Raw genomic sequence first — 20,658 nt, 5'->3', positions numbered from 1 at the left:
ACAGTTATTTTTTATTGAGAAAAATACTGATATCTCCTTATATTTTAGGCTTTATTGCGAAAATTTTGTATGGTAAGATGTTTTGTGATACAATAAACCTACACATATGCATCAAATGAGATATCTTGAACATCTTTTAAATCGCTGTTCCCAAAGGTAAACAGGACCTTTAACCCATTTTAGATCACGACTATTATATAGTAATGTCGCTTGAAAAATAATGTAGCAATGAAATTCGGGTCGTCTCCAGAACATTACGTCGTCAATCATGGGATAATAATTGTGCTGAAAAAAAAAATATTATTGTTATGATTTTGATCCTGTTGTAGTGTGTCATCTGGCTGCAGAAAGTCGGTTTATATCTAACACTGACGAGAGCGAATACAAAATCTATCACTTTTATAAATCTCATGCCTGTAAATAATCATCTGTACAAATTCTTTAGACAGACGTGTTAAAACTAAAAAAAGAAAGAGAAGAAGGTTGGAATGAAATCTATACATAAAATACCTTAAAACGCTTCTTTGTCCTTCGTGTTTCATATCTATAGTATATCTTAATTTTGCAAGTGTTTTTGTTTTCTCTCTCAGCTCAAATTCCGCCGTTTTAGATTTCACTTGATCTCATTCCATTTCATTTTGTTAGGTTTCCACACAAATTACATTAAAGTAACATACTATAACCACAGATCAATGAATAGTAACAAATTTTGAAAATTCAGTTTATACAGACTTTAAAGAGATGATATAGTATTGGTGGAGATAAGGATTGGGTTATTAATTTTTTTGTGAGATCCAAAAAACCCCACCCACTTATGAAATGATACAGAGCATACCATTCTAAGAGGCATTCAAAGTTTATTAGATGAAAATCGGTTTTGGAATGGCTGAGACATCCAAAAACAAAGTAAAACAAAGCGATCCTAATAAAAGGTGGGTCCCACTTTTTATTAGGATTATTCTGTTTTGGATATCTCAGCGATTTCAAAACCAATTTTCATCAAATAAACGTTGAATCCCTCTTGGAATTACATGCTCTTTCATATTTGATAAGAGTTTTTTTCATTATCTCCCCCCAAAATGTTAGAAACCTGAAGTTAGGTCTCAACCAAAACTATACGATCCCTTTAAACAATGATGATACAGAATGGATTTAAATCCATGACCTGGGGGCATTTCATGAAGCATTTTGTTCGACAATCTTGTCAGACAAAATTGCTCTCAGCCAGTCAGATGCAAGGATTTCAGTAGCTTATAACAGTTTGTCAGAAAAATATCCGACCAAAACGCTTCATGAAATGCCCCCCCCCCCCCGAATAGAATAATTAGAGTAAAACAAAAGAAACAGAATGTTTGCCGTTTCATGACATCAGGTGACATGAAATCGAAAAGTTATTGAATGTTACAGTAATAGCGATCGCGCTCACGCTATAAAATGCAGATCAAATCAACTGGTGACGTCATCGCATCATAATTTGATTTGCAAGTAATCATACCTCGAAAAAACAATTTTCATTCCTTAATTCAGCAACTATAATAAACGTATTTCTTCTTTACACTCGTGGTTGCTCATCTCTACCAGACTATGCTGATTCCTTGCGATGGATGTAATTTGTCTTTGACTTTTTACTTCATTTTATTATAACTTCATTAAAAAATAACCCAAATAAGTGCAAATATAATATGCTTACAGGTCAATGGTAAGAGTTGTGTATATAGAGCGATTACGCCGTTTTCACAAATACCGCAAAAACTGACGCAGGTACCTTACCTAAAGCCAACTATTTATACTCTCCTAAAGTGTGTTCGCTTGTCCTATATTCCCCCACCTTCCCCGCCCACCCCTGCCTTTCTCAACCGCTTCACTCCAACAAGAATCATCTCTACTGACAACTGGAAGAAACAACAATAATAAGTACCCAAACCAAACAAATCAATTTCAATGTTTCACCTTACAAACATCTTGCATTTAACATTACATTTTATTGTCGAGTACAGGGCGGCAGGTTAAAGATAAAATGATTCCCCCCCCCCCCCCCCCCACTCTGCTTGCCTCGGCGAAGCGATCTCTCGAGTCGTTCACTCCACGTTCAAGCTAACTTTTCTACTGGTGTAAAATGTTCAGAATGGTAGTATTATAGGAGGCATTCCTAAAAAAATGACACCGAGACGGAGAAAATGATAATATATAGTTCGACCTCGATTATCTGGCCTCCTTTTATCCGGAAATCTCTATTATCCGGACGCGTTCACGCAGTGAAAGACTTTTTTTTTCATCCAAAAATTGAGAAAAACAGTGACTTTAAACTCAATCAAAATTTCTACAAAACTCACACGATTTACCTACAATATTCCCGACAGAACTAACATAAATTCACACCACATTATCATCGTAAAAGTAAGCAGTCATCACCACCGTTGCGGGGTACGCTACCTGCCTAGCTGCCAGTGCACAGGGACGGCAGCTTGGACGGCAGCTATATACTGTGTCTCCCATATCCGGCCAATTCGCTTATCCGGATGAGCGCCGGTCCCGACATGGCCGGATAATCGACGTCGAACTGTAGAAATTTTATGTGTCATAAGAGGCAGTGGTCACAGGAACATACGCAAATACAGATCAGGTGATGATAGACGGTTCCACGTGGTTGGCTCACAGTGTGTCTCCCAGTGAACTGCACTACACACCTGCACTTAAAGGCATAATTTACCATTTGCAGAATAAACAAAACCTAGCATTAGTGCTGCGAAATAGCTCTAAAATGTGAATTAGGAATAGAAACAACCAATTTAAAAAATTGAACTAGTATAATCGATGTTAAGTATTGTTAAATATACAAAGTATGAACAATAGTTATAATAAAAATGTTTCCAGACTAAACCGTCTACAGTTATGGTTTAATGAAAAGAATAGTGATATCTCCATCTAGGCTTTATTATAAAAATCTTTTATGGTAGGATGTTTTGTGATACCACTGACCTATACATATATGCATCAAAAGTGATATCTTGAAAATTGTTTAGATCACTGCTCCCAAAGGTAAACAGAACCTTTAAGTTTCTGGCGAGATGAGAGGGGGCGGGGGATTGTCAATATTTGAAAGGAAATCCAATGAAGAAATTCCTATGATATCGATCCCATCACAATGCGGAATAATAGCTTTTGGTGGTGGGAAATTTACTTGTTTGATTTTCGACAAAAAAACACCTGATTTTCGATAAAACCCCTGATTTTACACCGTGTTTGTTTTAATGTAAATATTTTTGGGGAAAGTTGAGAGACGATGGTATTATCACAACATTCACTTGACACATTTTTTTAAAAGATGTGTGAAATTTTAGAATTCCGTGATTTTGTGATTCTTTTTATCAGATTTTAATGGAACTTCTAGGGTTCTGTTTGTTTAACGTTGCTCCATTTATAACAGCAATTTGAGCTTCAAGCGGACTTGCGCTTGAAGGAGAACGTCACGCAATCAAGTCCGATTCGAAGAAATGGACGATTAAAACGAAAGTCCGCACGATGGATGGCTTGGTATCGCCGGATCACGTGCCCTCTATATAGCAGTTCTAGAACTTCAATCCCGGATGCAGATTTTTACTCCGCGCCTCCAATCACGTAAATACGGAGTGCGACCCAAGAGTATCAATATGAATGTGACTCTTCGGGGAGAACATTTCCGAGTTCAAAATCAATCGAGGAGGAAAAAAAAAGATGCAGACGTTAAGTCAAGGCACATCAATCATGCCATATTTCATTCCGAATCATTCTTTCGAGCGTCATATAAATTATATCTCCCAAGGATGTGTTAGACTATCGTATTGTTGTCTGTCCGTATGTTCAACCTGATAGCGAGCTTGCCTTCGGTCATGCTAACCGCCCCCCCCCCCCCCCGCAGTTTCTACCCCTATCGGCGAATATAGGACCAATGTACAAGCGAAACAAAAATCATACATTGCACGTTTTCACTCAAGTACCAGTGAGTTTGTTTTTAACTATTTTTGACAAAGTATACAACGAATGTGTGCTTAAGGAAGTAATATGAAAAATCGAAATGAATGAATTTGGATAGGATCAAAGCACATCTTTAGTTATCGAACAAAACATCGTGATTTTATCTATCTCTCCTTTTTTTTCTTTCTTTCTGCTTCTTTGTCTAAGCCTTCTTCTTCTATATCTCGTTAACTGTGGCTGTAGTTGATTTTTTTCTTCTTTTTCCTTTTCTTCTTCTGATTTCCCTCCTTGTTTTTTGTTGTTGTTGTTGTTCTTCTTCTTCTTCTTCTTCTCCTCCTCCTCCTTCTTCTTCTTCCCCTTTTTCTTTACTTCCTTCTTTTTCTTCTTTTTTTCATTTTCCTTTTCTTTGCCCTCTCTGTTGTTGGTAACCCCACTCCATGCTTAGCATCTCAACATCCTATATATTCCTCATCCTTTGCCGGCATATTGTGATAATTATTATTATCATTATCATCGTTGTCATAATCGTCATAACCAAGCCTTTATTATCATAATAATAATCATCATTAACAATTATTCTTTTTCATATCATGGACTTTTGTTCACTATCAAAGCCCTTCTCATTGAGAGATTTACAACTGCAAATGTAATCGCAGTTAAAGGGGCATTCCAGACGATTTTCATAATTTCACATCATGTACTACATAAATCAACAGCTTCGTGTATATATTTGTGGAATTTATTGTGGTTCTTGAGCAAACAATACTTTGAAAGACCTTAAACAAATTGCACTGAACAAGGATGACGACAAAGGAGGCTCACATGTTTCAGAAATGTACTCAGTGTAATTCCATTACGATACTGCTTGCTTGCGAGTTCACCTGTGCATAATATATGCATGCCTTCTTTTGTTCTGCTTCCTTGAGCCCCAAACCCATGCATTCTTATGGTGACCTTGCCATGTCATCATCTTTGTTCATTGCAATTTGTTATAAAGTTCGAAAATATTCTTCATCCCAATTATCATAAATTCTGAATCTCTGTCCTCAGTATAACTAATTTATAGTTGTTCAAATGTAAAAATCTGAAAATCATCCGGTCTCCTTTATTGTAGAAATGGCCAGCACTGACAGCAAAATCCTGATCATAATTATGTGAGCGATTAAGATGTTGCTATGGTAACCACAATCAATTAACTTGCAATGATTACAAAACTTCTAGGTGAAACGTGGGCCCCTTGACCGTGGGTATAGGTAATGCCACCGGAACGGGATGAAGCATGATGGTGTACCGAAGATCAGCTAAAGGGTTGCTGAATCCCACATTGAGCCGTTCTCAATTTTCTGGATTTGGCGCGATCCTGGATAGTCATGGCAGTTCCTGAAGATAAAAGAGATGATGCAGCGTTGTCTGAGCAGAGAACTAATGAAATAGCAAAAACGTTATTCACCGAGGTATTGGATATCTTTGTCATTCAACGAGTTTTCAACTATAGCTTTTCGTCTTCTATCAGTCTCCTAATAATACTTTCTTCTATTCATTTCTTCTTCTTCTTCTTTTTTTTTAAATGGGGGTTTTCTCCTGATAGCTAGGGCGGCTGTTTAGAAGCGAGTCACGTTGTCGACCACTATCCCACTCGGCGGCTCCCTAGTGACGTTGCCATGGCAACTGAGTTAGTGTCGGAAGTTCCCGCTGAATTCAGGAGTTGACAGGCGGATGTGACGTCACTCGCTGGTTGCCCCTAATAGGCTGGGACTATGGGGGTTTTCTACGCGGAGAGAGCGAGAGGGGGAAACTGGACGTATGGGCGTCGGGGGCCACTGGGGTGACGATTGAGAGAAAGACCCATACACAGAAAGAAATGAGAAAGGAGTATGAAAGAAGACAGAGGGTGAACAACAGAGGAAGAGAAAAAAAAAAAGAACAGTTAGGAGGAAATAAGGAGTGGATACAGAACAGTAATGATTTCATTCGATATTGTTCTCTCCCTTTTACAGTGCCGGTATATATACAATATATTCTCTCTCTCTCTTTCTAAATTCTATTTCAGTTCAATTCAATTCAAATCAGTTTAATTTAATTCAATTCAATTCAATTCAATTTATTTTCATTCTCTTTTTCCAACAGAATAAAACACATAATAAATCAGGAATTATATCATAGACATATACATTCGACCGTTCGAACGATAAATGATAGTTAACAATATCATACCGGCAAAATACAAAGTTATGTTTAGAGAGAAAAAAAAAAGAACTGAGAGGTCCACTAAAAAGCATGCTTGCATAATAATTGTGAACCACGCAAAATGAAAATTGTTTGACCATTTCTTTGCATGATCACGTGCAGCCGTAACATCACAACAACGATTTGGAATAGAATGACTATTTACTTTATAAAGTAAAATCAACATTATTTTTTTTATCTATATGGTGTATAAGGTATAATCTACCATTAGCTAAAAACAAAACTTCTTTTTTTTTTCAGTTGGTTCTACTTTGCTTTATTTCAGAAATAGGGCCTGCAATGATATTATGACCTATGAAGGTGTATGTATATGTGTGTATGTATGTATATAAAGAGTTTTGTCGCAAATCGAGCTAACTCCATTCTTCTTAAGTTGAGATATTTGTGATTGAAATTGCTAAAAACAAAGAAAATAGTGAGAAAATAAGGGATATCTTTAATCACAACTTCTACAATATTCCTTGTTATGTTAGTTACAAGTGAGGCATTATTGGAAAAATTTTATTTTGCTCTATATCTGATGATGGACTTAACTTTAAATGTTGCAATATGAATAAAACTCTCCATAATATATATATATATATATATATATTATATATATATATATATATATATATATATATATATATATATATATGTGTGTGTGTGTGTGTGTGTGTGTGTGTGTGTGTGTGTGTGTGTGTGAGTAGGGCTATGTGTAGGTATCCCAGCCCCTCCCAAACAGTGTAAATAATGGCGCTCCTCTCTATAGCTATGTGTGTTATAGGTCTTTTTGTCTTAGTTTCTTCGTTTCATCCATTTTCAATGTTTATTAGTCAATCGATCATATAATTTCTTGCATTACGTGTGGGGGGAATGCACCCTACAAGCTCAGCTTTTTAGCATTCCAACCATTTCCAACATTTTCCTATACCTTCAAGTTTTCTGTAAATTTATCCTTTACTTTGTATAATGAAATTCATGCACTGTATTCAATTTTTGTAATATATTTATATGTTTTTGTTGGAAATGAAAAATGAATGAATGAATGAATGAATGAATGAAATTGATTTACACCCAATCATTTGCGATTTTTAGTCCCCATCTTCCTCTGAAGAGAAATGATGGTGCATCCATTTCAGTTGAATTCTATTCCGGCAGTTCCTTTTCTGTTTACTTAATGCAGGGTTGCCATCCAAAGTCAAGCACTGCTTAATGATGACGGTTTCCTGTATTTGTTTATGCAACCATAACCCACACTTAATATCCTTGTTAAAACAACTATGCGATCAATTTTAATAGACGTGGAACTGACCATTTCCGTGTTGTCTTTGCATCAGCTGTTATATTTATATTCTATAATTATTTCATGATATTTTTGTAATTGCACTCGAGGAAAATAACAGACCCAAAGTACTCCTCCCCCTAAAAAGAAAAGAACAAAGGAAAAATCATGTAGATAATGTTCAAGTTGTAATCAAAGTGCCTAGAGTATACTCATAATTTATGACTTGAAGAAAAATATATCTGTTCGTAACATGAGTTCGTTTCTTTTTTTTTTTTTTTTTTTACATTGTATTCATCTCTATCCCCTGATTTCCTGGTCCGGCAGGGTGCTGCATGTCGCGTTACCATGCATTATAGGCCTACGTAAAATCTTATCGGAGATCCTTCAAATTATTGCTGTTAATTATGAATAAATTTTAGTCCATGTAGACGTGGGAACGAAAACTCAAGTTATATCTGTCTGTATGCCTTTGGTAAGACGGTGATGGCTGTTGTATACATGTATAATATTATTTCATAATAAATCAATGAGTTTAATCTTACACACTAATGAACGATGTCCACTCCTGCACTATTGCTTTAGTAGACACTTAGCAAGTTTTTGTTTTGTTTTTAATAACTTACTATTGCCACAATCATCGTGTAAGAGTGTGTATATGAATAAAAAAGTGATGCTATACAGAGAAAGCACCTTATGTATACTGCATATGATAGGCTAACCATCTCAGAGGTATAGTTGATATCAATATTAACAGTTAGCGACGCGCTCAATGATTTGCTGACGTCCATAACGTCATTCAGCTTTCTTTCAATTCAATTCAATTAATTCAATTCAATTCAATTCAATTCCGTTCAAACTTTATTTTCACTTATTTTTTCAACAGAATGTACAGAGAAATATGCTGAATTTGACATACATTTTATCGAATGATACACCATTGGGCAGTAAAGAAAAACCACAATAACAACACTTTCATGTTTGAACATCGAATCATGTCTGAACATTCGATTTTATTTACAATGATATGGACACAGGCAGCAAAGAATAACAATAATAATATTATGTTCATGTCTGTTCAAAAACTCAATTTCACCAATTCGAATGAGGAGGGAAATACTGCAGTTATTTTCCTTCTCTTGTGAAATCTCACTCAAAATGCTTGTGGTTTCCGTTGTAATTGCTTGTCATAATTATCTCCATGATCATATTTTACGCAATGCACCAAAAGCCTATCCAATCATCGAAGAAGGTCTGAGAATAAAGACAAGCATGCGAACAATTTACCCGGCGCTTTAGCGTGACCGATTGCGTAATCCCCGATTAGTCTATTGTTGTCATTAACCGTTATGTCGGACCATGGTTCTGTTGTCGGACACTTCATCCGTTGACAGCATTACTCTGAAAATAACGGTAGGTAATTCGTGGACTGGCGAGAAGAATACGAGTCCCTTGCCGTACACTGACTGCTTGACTGATTCTTTTGTCGTTACCAAGGAGGTATCCTTATACGTCCTTTATTGGTTGTACATTTGTACCAGGTACTACACACAAGCAGGTTCCATGAGGATTACGGGGATAGATGATGATGATGATGATGCCGATGGTGATGATGTTGATGAGGATCGTGATGATGATAATGATGATAATAGGCCCTAATGATGCCGCTGAAAATGATGATGATAATGACAGTTAAATTGATAATCATAATAAGAATGTGACAAACGTAAGAAGCAAAAACAGTTGAAAACAAAATGTTCTTGTCCTCACAGAAACGGCAACCTTTTTATCATCATATCTCTGCCCCAGTATGCTCTGCAAATGAGAATTGAGAGTAGCTTTCTCTCCGTGGAATACTAGGAGCGGCCTACCACCTGAACCTCCCGTGAGGTTTATATGATTCATCATAATAATGTTGTGTGCAGGAAGGGTGTTAGATGTCATCAAGCTTATGAAAGTTAAGCAGATATTTTGTCTAAAATTTTCTAAAATTGTCTAAAGCATCCACTGAAATCATAAAGCGCACAATGAACGCAACATGCGGCTGCTGCTTTCGGTTCGAGAATCAGCGTACACGACCTGTTTTCGGCGCGAGATTTACGAGCTGAGGTGACTAGGCTGCAGTTAGTAGTCAAGTCAGGTGATCAAGAAGTTGACGTGATCCGAAAGCAGCCTATCAAAATGCGCTTGAAGTGGTCAGAAGTATCCCTTGCGAAATTAAAACTTTGGGTAACAGAAAAGAAACTGCTAGAATTGATGGAACTGCTATAAGCACCGGCCAAATTCCTCATCTGCCTATTGCTAAAATTTTTATAATGATAAAACAAAACGCAGCTGTTTTTTTTTTTGCGTGATTGATGTTACGATGGCGGAGCTTCGTAACCATGATAGGTTTGTATCTGAGCTGCGATCTGTGTGTGTACGTGTGCAGATGATTATATTCAAATACCTGTAAACAGTCGCGCGCTCACATGGGTCAATGATCGCTCAAAGAAAAAAAAAATAACACAAAGTGGCAAGGAGATCCCCATCATCACTCGCTGCAGTCATGATTAGGTTCAATTATTCTCGATTCCACGATTTCTGTCAATGAAATACATGTATTGGCGTATTTCTCATCTTTTTTTGGGTTTGGCGTGTTGTTTTAGCGTTGAGATGAAGCTTACAGCTCAATCTGCTCGCATTACGTGCAAAGTCTCCCTACCTGACGCATGTATGAACCAATCCATCAATCAAATGGCTTCGTCACTGACACTCCTCCTAATACGACTTACGATTGGCTGACGGTTACGTATAGCTCGCCGTATGCAAATGACTAAAATATCAACACGGGCCACGATCGTCACACACACACACACCGAACATGCATCGTGGTGGTTCATAGCGTACAAGGCGGGATCGAAAACAAAGGCATTGCCATGCTATGAAGGGGGCTAGTTGACTGTACCAGTGAGAACCAACAGAAAAATCATACTACGCCATAAGTGCACATTGATCCTGCCGTGTTTTGGTTCATTTCAATACAGACTAGCGTGGAACGCAGCCAAACTGTGCATGGATTTCACCCGTGGACTATAGCTTGGAGTCTACAGAGCCCATCGATTCGGAGCAGCAGCCCTGGAAAGCGGGATATTGCCAGCAAATTTTGGCTCAAAATTTTGTGGTATGAGTACATGGAACTTACGACCAGAGATGTCCGTGGTAAGGTTTCGTCGTCTTCTCTTCTGTTTACGTTCCCAGCTTCGCACACGTTGTGCAATATCCCATAGTTTTTACCTTCGCAGCTCTTTGATCATGTAACCGTTTGTTCCATCAATCGGCTGCTGCCATGCCCATGCAGCCCTAATTAGATAGGAGAAAATCAAACAACACGATTAGGTCATGATCATACTGCATTGCTTGGCAGATATGTAGAAATTTGTGAATATTTCTTGGGTAGCGGGTTTTTATCGGTGCGCCAGCCAGCATGTTTATCCCCTTTGCGATGCAATGCTACGTTGGGATACCCGCGCCATGTGACTGGTTTGTTATGATGCTTCGGCGGCAACGTGGCCGGTTGGCGAAGGAAGCTGACAATAGTGAAAGCTCCCTTGGCTTCAGGCACCAAGCAAGGCATGGCAAAGAGAGAAGCGAGCGCATGGGCACACAAGTTGCATCGTAAACTCTTTCACAATGCAGACACTTGTGACTTAGTTTTGAGTAGTTTTATGGGAATTTTGGTTTGTTTTTATCTTTGAAATATGGGATATCCACATCTTGTTAAGTGGAGCTTTCTTTTGTTTTGGATATCATTATAGAACTTTATGATCTTACTAAATAGGCAAATATATTTGCATAGATAGACAATCTGCTTGTACTGACTACTGTAACTTATTACTATTAGACTGTTTTTTTTCCCCCATATTGCAAGTGTAGAAAAGCTCTAAATTTCATAGGCGTTTTCATATAAAAAATTATATGATGTAATATCAAGTCATAGCTCACTGATCGTACAGAAAGTATATTAGAGATTATTATTTTTTAACTTTGCTTTTTGTAAAAACCATTCTTTGATTTTATATGTTTCATTAAGTATATTCCCCTAGACTCTATGTGGAAAAATAAATGCAAGCCAGACTGCCTTCTGTAGGTACCTATATATATCTAGATGTGTAATGTATATGCCTATACCATATAATTAAATAAAGTACTTGTATTACATATTCATAGGCAAGAATATCATATTAGTGATCTATGTCCATTTTTCCTCCAGTTAAAAGTAATCAAGTGTGCTGCAAGATTATTGTAGTACATTCCTCAACATATCTGTTTTTCTATTTCTGTTCATTTTTATCTTAACAATTCTTTTCAGTGCACATGTACAAATATGTTTTTCCTACATATTCAAGAAAAAAAAAGTTTATGGATTTCATATGAGTTTCACCTGGTTATTTTTTTTTGTGTGGAAAATTATCAAAATTATATTGAGAGGTTATTTTTTTTGGAAGAGTGGTTTAATAAACAAAAACTGTCATGTACAAGCTCTTATTTTAGAAAAAAACAATATGATATGACAGTGCATGTGGTAGTACGGTATGTTCAGAAATCAATCAATCTGCAGTATCCATGTACTGCAGAATTAATTAATTATGCAACAGAAAAACCACTTATAATTTTGTGAGTGCATTCACTGTTCCTCTACCTTTCATGGAGAGAGTATGGTATGGAGTATAACATGTCTTAGTCCTAGTCAGAGACAGTGTTAGCCGTTATAAAATGTTGTTCCCGCACCAAGTTTTACTGGAAATATAGGGGGCTCGCCAAGTGGGGGCTATTGGTGTATTTTTTATTTTTTTTTTGGATCAGCTGGAGAGGTTACCATTCATACCATGCCAAATGGCAACATCCATTTATTTGCATAAATGCAAGCAGGGAGGTGGAAGAGGTTCTTCCACCTCCTTGATGCAAGGGAGTCTCAAAGAAGTGTAGAGTGGGGAGGATTATGTTGGATACTCTACTTTGCAGCACTTCAGCTAGTGCAATAACCTTGTTTGATAATATTTGCTCAGCAAATACACTCTTGTAAGTCTATCATTGCTGTACACCTCGTTTGAGTAAAAAAGAAAAGAAAAAAGAAACTCTTGTTGAAAACACATGTATGAAGCACAGTAGAAATGCAACCTGGTATTATTAGTTGATTTTTTTTTTAAATCAATATTTTCATTATTATCATCATTTATATTTTGATATAAGATATGGTAGTTCTCGGTTGTGATTTTTATTTTGTCTACAGCTGTGTGTGAATCCCACTCTTCAGTTTTACAATTTTAAAGTTGGTATTAACTACTGTAGTCTTGCCTAGTTATTGCTTCATTTCTTACATCTACAGTTTACATTGGCCATGGTTTTGAAATGAGGCTGGCACTATTTCATTGATCATGACCTCAACCTTAAACTGTCAGAGTGAATTGCCAAACGTGGGCCCATGTGCCTTCAAGGGGAAGTTCTCCCCAAACATAATTAGATTATAATGTATGTGGGTTCAGTGAATGGAGAAGGATTTTCAGTGAAACACTTGCAAAAATCAGAATATCAGTCAAAAGTTGTGAATTATCTTCGAAGTTTGAGTCAACTCAGTGTGCTACCCTTGTCCCTTTTAAGATTCAAATGCTACGACAATTAATGCTGTAATAGTGGTAGAATAATATAAACAAAATAAAACAGGAATTTAAGAAATTATTATTCTTTTTTTATCTCCTAGAATAAACTTAGGCTGAGATATGTAAGTTCAAATATTATTCTTCCTACCAACTGAAGGAGATATAAAAAAAAACCATATGCATAGATTCCAGGAAGAAGGTGGTCAAGTTGTGTGGGTGTATGTGTGTGTGTGTGTGTGTGTGTGTGTGTGTGTGTGTGTGTGTGTGCATGTTTAAGGTGCAGTAAGCTGTGACTTCTTATGCAACAGGTTGATGAGAATGGATGAGGCCTCAAAGGTTTTATGACCTCTTAACTTCTGTTTGCCTGAACTTGAGGATATGGGAGGAAAATGTAAATGTTGAGCAGCATGCGCACTGCTCTCTTTCACTCCAGATGGAGTGGGCACATGAGGGGGAAGTCTACTTTTGCTCCCTTGATACACTTGCACTGAGTTGAGAAGAAACTGGGTTGCTCAAGATTAACCCCATATGTGTGTGATCATTCATGTTTTGAATGTGCAAAGGTGTACTGTACCATACAGGATAATTTCCACCCATGTTTCAATGCATTACATTGTATGGAGATGAAACAAAGCATGAGAAACTGGATTTTTCTCTCAACAGTCACATGCCTTTGTCTTCGAGGTGAACGCTTGAGTAGGAATCGAGTGGCAATAGTGAATTATTGCAGTACATTTAGAGACTATGCTACACGTGAGAAATGATTCAGCACATCTTTTACAAGCATCATGTGTTACAGAGCAAGTCAGAAAGGGGAATGTTGCAACATAGAAAATGTAATACCTCTACCGGTATGTAACTGCTTTATTCAGCAATGAAAGCAAGGAGGGAATAACTCCATTTCTAGGAATCCGCCATGACTCTCCTTCCCCATGATCATTCATCATTGGACAGGCTTCTATAATCTATGCCATTGGAGATCTGTACAAGCATGCCATTAAGTACACAACATTCTAGATTGTTTTTGCAGATGCTTCTAAAGATTTGGGGACTCAAGGCCAAGGTTGAAGGGTTTTATATCTAAAGAATTTTATATCCACAGAAATGTGCTGGAAAAAAAAAAGTATAGCCCACCCTGTTATATAGTGCACTGTCCGTATTCCTTAAAACTGAACAGTTTGAAGTTGCCCTCTGGTATTTGAGACGTCCTCAATGTGTGAATATATGGAGAAATAAAAAAGGAAGGCTTTTGGAAATAATTACACACCCCAGCAGTCCAATGTGAATTTTGGATTCAGTTTTTCTCTTTTTTCCTCTTTAGATTTGACCTGCAAATAATGTTAAAAGAGTTGCATGCTTACTATTTTTGTGAAGAGGACTATTCTATATATTTTTCAATCTCTTCCCCCACATTTCAGACTAGTTGATTGATACATGTAGTAAAAAGGATCAACACACATCTGTAGCTAAGTTTGTTGCTGACAAACAGAAAACTTGCCCAAGACTTGTCTGACATGGCAACAACTTTCAAGAGCCTGAGAAATGAATTTGGAGCATTGCGGGTGCGTCAGATATGTACAGATGGATGGGTTAACTTTTCACTAGGTATATGAGTAAATGTATGTCCTTGGGGGAAGAATATCAATTAATATACAGTCATTTATAGTAATCTAACCTATTTTCACAGAATATATGTTCAGCTGAGTAGGAGGTCTTTCCACAGATAATGCTATATTTTTCAAGTATGATATTTTGCAAATTGGAACTTGCAAGATGATATTTTGCAAATTGGAACTTGCTAAGATGATATTTCACAACCAGAACTTGACAGAATGAGAAATAAGGGTACATCCTTTTCAAGTGAAAATTTCGAGCAATCCCATCTTAGTTACGTGTATATGTGCACCGTATTTGTGATGGTGACACGACATTTGCTCCTGCAACAATTGGTCCTGCGACAATTGCTCCGGTCTTATTTTCTCTAAGGAATTAGGGTTAGGGCTGTGATAGGGTTTTAGGTTTAGTTTGCTGTGAGGATAAGGATTAGGGTTAGGGTTATGTTTGAGGATAGAATTTATGTTTGGCTTAGTGTGCAAGATCATTTGAGCAATTGTTGCAGGAGCAAATGTCATGGAACCATTTGTGATACGGGTGGCAATATGTTTGCAAGTTGTTGATTTGCCGAATATCAGTCGACTCGCAACACTGGATTTCATTAAAAATACCACGAAATATTTGGCATTACAGTACGTAGCAGTTTCTGCTAAGAGGAATGTACAATGTACCTCTTGTGTGTGATTTGATACCTCAGCACTATAAATTGATTGTATGTCGATGCCTCTGTTGCTTGTATGTCATTGTAGATGTAGCAAAGAAAGTAGAGATGTGTAAGATGAACTTGATGAATTTTAAGGGCCTCAGCTTTCTCCTCCACATAATATGCCGTTATTATGTCCTTCGCTTCACTGGTGAAGGCAATCGTCTTTGGCTTGATACCTTGTTTCAGAGGGACACCCCCGACAGCATTCACGCAAATCACATAAATTGGGTCGAGCAATGGATGTTGTAAAGTTCTAACATTCATGTGCTTGTACAGTAATTTTATGATGGAATCTGCGTGTGTGCATATCTGATGAGATTTGTTGTTGGTATTTATTTGCAGTGCTCTCTAGGGGAGAGGCATTATCTAAACATTTTTGTTTTCTTTTTTGTTTCTCTTTTTGATATGTTCATTGTACGACTCTGTCCTCCTGCCCTTACTCAATTTGTGGGCATTTTTATTCCACTGAACTTTGTTATAACTGAGATAGTATTGTTGTCACAATGGTTTAGGCAAACAGAATGAGATGTGACGTGGTGAAAGGTGGCACAGTATGGAGATGGTAATGATCCAAGCTTTTAGATCGAAGGCAGTTCAGATTAGACTTATTGAATGAACCATTGCTGTCCCGGCAGATTTAGAGATTGTTGTCAGGTCCTTTGTATGCATACTCATGCTATCATTTACAAAATTTTGTCGGAATTAGTGTTTTCATATCAAATATTATGTTCTTTATCAGCTACCATACTTGATATGTTTTTTAGTTGCAAAAGTGTTGAACTGCACACGTGTATCATTCACAAGGTTGATTTCATGTCCTACTACCATGGTATGTCCGACATGATTTAGAGTTAAACTCAGATTTAAAAAATATCCAATTTCAGTTACTTTTCTTGTTGATAATTCTGGATAAAATATTTGTGATATCATTTATAAGGTATAAAATGTTCTAAAGCATTTGACATTTTCAGGACATTTGAATGGAGCTAAAAATTAAAGGAAATAGTTTCAAAACAGTAAATCATGTTTAGGATACTCTGTATTGTATTCAAAACATTCTCTAAAATGGTGCACTCTGTGAAAAGCATTGATATGTGATGGTAAACTGTTACAGTAAGACCAAAGTTTCAAAGCGGTGAATTCTATAACTTTGGATGGCGTTTTTAGTTAGTTTGGCTGTCCAGCGAAAGCAGTTTTTTTTTTTTTGGATGATCCACTGTACCTTTAACAACACACCAGTAGAAAGGAATGAGTTTTCAAGTTACCATTCTCCCTTTCTCTCTCTCTTTGTAACCTCCCCTTTGTCAATGGTTTCCACAGGATGAGTACCACCCATTCATCGAGGCAGTCTTGCCTCGGGTCAAAGCCTTCGCCTACATCTGGTTCAACCTGCAGGCGCGAAAGCGGCGGCACTACAAGAAGCACGAGAAGCGCATGACGCCGATGGAGGAGCGGGTCGTGAAGGAGGAGCTGATGAACGACAAGCCAGAGTTAAAACAGAAGTGGGCCTCGCGCCTGCTGGCCAAGCTGCGCAAGGACATCCGGCCGGAGTGCCGCGAGAACTTTGTCCTGAGCGTGACGGGCAAGAAGCCGCCCATGTGCATTCTCAGCAACCCGGACCAGAAGGGAAAGATGAGGCGCATCGACTGCCTGCGCCAGGCGGACAAGGTGTGGCGACTGGACCTCGTCATGATCGTCCTCTTCAAGGCCATCCCACTGGAGAGCACGGACGGCGAGCGGCTGGTCAAGGCGCCCAACTGCACAAACCACGCGCTCTGCGTCCAGCCCCACCACATGGGGGTCAGTGTACGCGAGCTGGACATGTACCTCGCAAATTTTATCATGCAGTCACCAGGTGAGTGCAACGAATGTCTGCAGTCTATAGAGGGTGTGCTTCTCAAACCCAGAAGAATATTGTAATACATCAATGTTCACTCCATCACATGCCCTTGTTAATACTCCTGATGCTTGAACCTCTATGTTGTTACTACGTGTTTATGTTTCTACTGCTGCTTTAACTTGTTGCTACTTTTGCCTCTCTTTCTACAAGTATTAAATCATTTCCTTTTACTTTACCTTCAACCTTGATATGCAGCTGCTGCTGCTAACTCTACTTCTACCTACTTCACTTTACGTACCTCCTCCTATTACTATTATTACTCATATTAGTCCTTCACCACTACAGCTACTGGAACTTCTGTTACTGTATGCTGTGGAATGAAATTCCCACCTTCCTCTGCTTTTTAAAAACGATCCCGTAATCTCCTGCGCCATAAAACATATTGCGTGGAGAAAAAACAGAGTAGACGTCTTTGTAGTCAGCAGTAGCATGCATGCGTGTAAAGTACAGAATTTGTGTAATGATTGGCTTTAAATGATAGAGATGAAATATGTATTTTGTACGTCAAGAGCAATATGTTAGGGAGATTAATTGAAAGAATTTGACTATTTTGCATTGACAATACTGTTAACCCGTTGGGGACGAGTCCCGAGTATACTCGGGTAGGTGTCTATGGGAAATGTGTGTTGTAGCAAAATCAAACCGCCCTCAATGGGTTAAGAGTATGAATTTGTTAGTGCACCGAGGCAGTTGCCTGCTACAGTCTCAAATATGATAATGATGTAAAAATATTGTATGCACAAGACTGTCATGTTTCAATTCCAGGACTTATTGTGGGGTAGTATTGTTGACAGATTATTGGATCATCAGTCGATTCTGATCCAGATTAGAGTGATCGGCACTTCTTTGCCGATCTCCTGATGTAGGAGAGAGATCAGCAAAGATTGGCTACGACTTTTGACAACTATGGAAGAGAAAAGCATGTACAAAACTGCAACACAGTATCATATGAGGCTTTCCTTACCTAGCAACAAGAAATTATACATGTTGTCATGGACAAACAAGACGAAAAATGACACAGTGCCTAGCTAGGCTGATGGGAGATTATTCATGACCAGTTGCATGCTATGATGCAAAAGTTGCTGTAAAATAGTATCAACAAGATAAGATAGAGATTGATAGATGAGTTCCCCAATATCTGATCACGTCAGCAACTATAGGAGCTACAGCTGTATGCTCTACAGCACAATCAGTATCTGCCTGATCCCACGCACAGTGCTGGAAGAAGCTCAGTCATTTTGTTCATCCTCAAAGGTTGATGTCAATGATGGGTACACAATGGAATCTTGTAAACATTGTACTTGCAGTTCGTCTGCAGGGGCATGTATCGCATTACAGCTGATTCAAACTGCCTGCAACGTGGATTTAGGCTATCAGATTTTTATTCTTGTGCGTGCGTGCGTTGTTGGGCCCTGTCGCCGTTTACCAGCACCTTGCATTCATTGCCGCTTGTTGATTTCTTTGTAACCATGGATGATGAAACTCGTACAAGTCAGGGCCCACATTCTGTTTCTTGCCTGGCAGCGGTCGTGTCAAAGAAACGGGGCTCAGGTAGTTAACCCGGAATTGCCAGCTCACCTGATTCGCCATTAAGTTTCATGTGGCTGTGATCTCTGGTACTAAGAGTTCAAATCTCTCTCCTATGGGGTTGGCAATTTGGATTGACAATCTATTATCCATAAATCTCTGTTGACATCACTGTGTGAACACTGACAGCACCTGGCATTTATATGCATCTTTAAAGGTAGGGGATACCTTTTACAGACCTCCGAAAATGCAGCAAAACATTAAATATAAACCTCAGGGGACTTGTTTAGGCCACTGCTGAGAAATTTGGAAGTCAACAGTTATCTACAATTTGAATACTACCAGTAATGCACAAAACTCAACTACTCAGTAGTTCTGTGTGTCAGCCACACTTAAGTCTTTTTGTTGCAGTCTTCTTTATTCTTTATCTATAAACACAAATCTAAAAGTATAAGAGCTGACGTAATAACATATAGGATGTGTGGCAAGAATGTATATTATATAGAAATGTTTGTAAGTTTTGATGAACTTTCTTCACAAAATATACATGATGGACACACATGCAGTGCATGGGTCTGCAAAGGTAGCCTAGTAATGTACTGGAATTTACGGTGAGCCCCGAAAAAAATTCAGTTCAAAATCTAACGGTCAATAAAAGTGTACTAAATGTTACCTTCCACTTTCAATACTTTATGGGAGTTTCTAAAATGATACTCTCTTCAACATACCACTGTATTTATACAACTCTTCATTTAAGGCATGCAAATGGGATTCCCTACCTTTAAATTGTGGTATAATGTCAGAATGTATAACCTACAGTCAAACCTGCTATCGAGACCACCTGTCTATAGCGGTCACCTGCCATATGCAAAGACTAAACTGAATTTCCCGCAATAGAAAAGTCATGTTGAAGACCCTGTCTATAGCGGCCACCCATCTACAACAATCTGGCCACTTTTATGGTCTCCCCTGGGTGGCGGCTGTAGATAGGTTTAGCTGTATAAAGCAGAGCACATCAAGATGACGATGTAGATGCTGCACCACATCACCACAGAGTTGATGATGCTATGCAGTCTCTTGACCGTTAAAGGGGATGGCTAGTAACTGATCAGTGGGAATCAGTGGGAATGCTGGGGGATGATTGTTTCAATCCTTGTGGGATTCATTTAAGAGTACATTATATATCTATTGTTGTGTGAAAATTATTGGCTTCAGAACGGTCTCATATTCAAGTGATGTGCAGTTTCATGCCCCGTCACTGTACAGGCATGCTACCCTGGAAACATTAAACTGCACATTACTTGAATATGAGACCATTCTGAGGCAAATAATTTTCACACAACAATATAATGTACTCTTAAATGAATCCCACAAGGATTGGAACAATCATCCCTCAGCATTCCCACTGATTCCCACTGATCAGTTACTAGCCATCCCCTTTAAAGTTGGTATTTAAAAGCTGAACAAATACCAGGGGGGGGGGGGGCATTTCATCAACGAGTTCGTGGGAGGTTTTCACCGACAAATTTGCTATCTGCCAATCAGACGCAAGGATTTCAGTAGCTTTTAACAGTTGTCAGTGTAAATCACTGACAAAAAGTTTCATGAAACGGTCCCCAGGGCTCGATCCATCTCTCTTTTTTTCAGACCTCCTTATCAATGAGGACATTGAACTTTCTTTAAAGGGGCGTTAGTGGCTTTGGTGTGCCAGTTGTTTTGGTATGTGATTTTCAGCTTATTTATGGTACAGTTATACAATTGCAGCTGTACACAGAGAGTGTGGGTTGTCAGAAGGGGTGGGGAAAGC

The 20,658-nt window shown here is 38.2% G+C and overlaps 1 protein-coding gene across 1 annotated transcript; it reads left to right on the top strand.

Annotated features, from left to right (window-relative positions):
- The first annotated feature begins 10,324 nt into the window (after nucleotides 1–10,324).
- On the top strand, nucleotides 10,325–17,344 carry LOC139710906 (nuclear factor 1-like). Its single transcript, XM_071622827.1, has 2 exons — nucleotides 10,325–10,666; nucleotides 16,745–17,344. The coding sequence occupies exons 1-2, from the start codon at nucleotides 10,631–10,633 to the stop codon at nucleotides 17,342–17,344; spliced, it is 636 nt and encodes a 211-aa protein (XP_071478928.1). The 5' UTR covers nucleotides 10,325–10,630.
- The last annotated feature ends 3,314 nt before the right edge of the window (nucleotides 17,345–20,658 follow it).

Source organism: Diadema antillarum, unplaced genomic scaffold, assembly GCF_040938485.1.
Source record: "Diadema antillarum isolate AM-2024a unplaced genomic scaffold, OU_Dant_1.0 seq00001584_RagTag, whole genome shotgun sequence".
In the NCBI taxonomy this organism is placed as follows: Eukaryota; Metazoa; Echinodermata; class Echinoidea; order Diadematoida; family Diadematidae; genus Diadema; species Diadema antillarum.
This window is presented reverse-complemented; position numbering and strand designations above follow the sequence as displayed.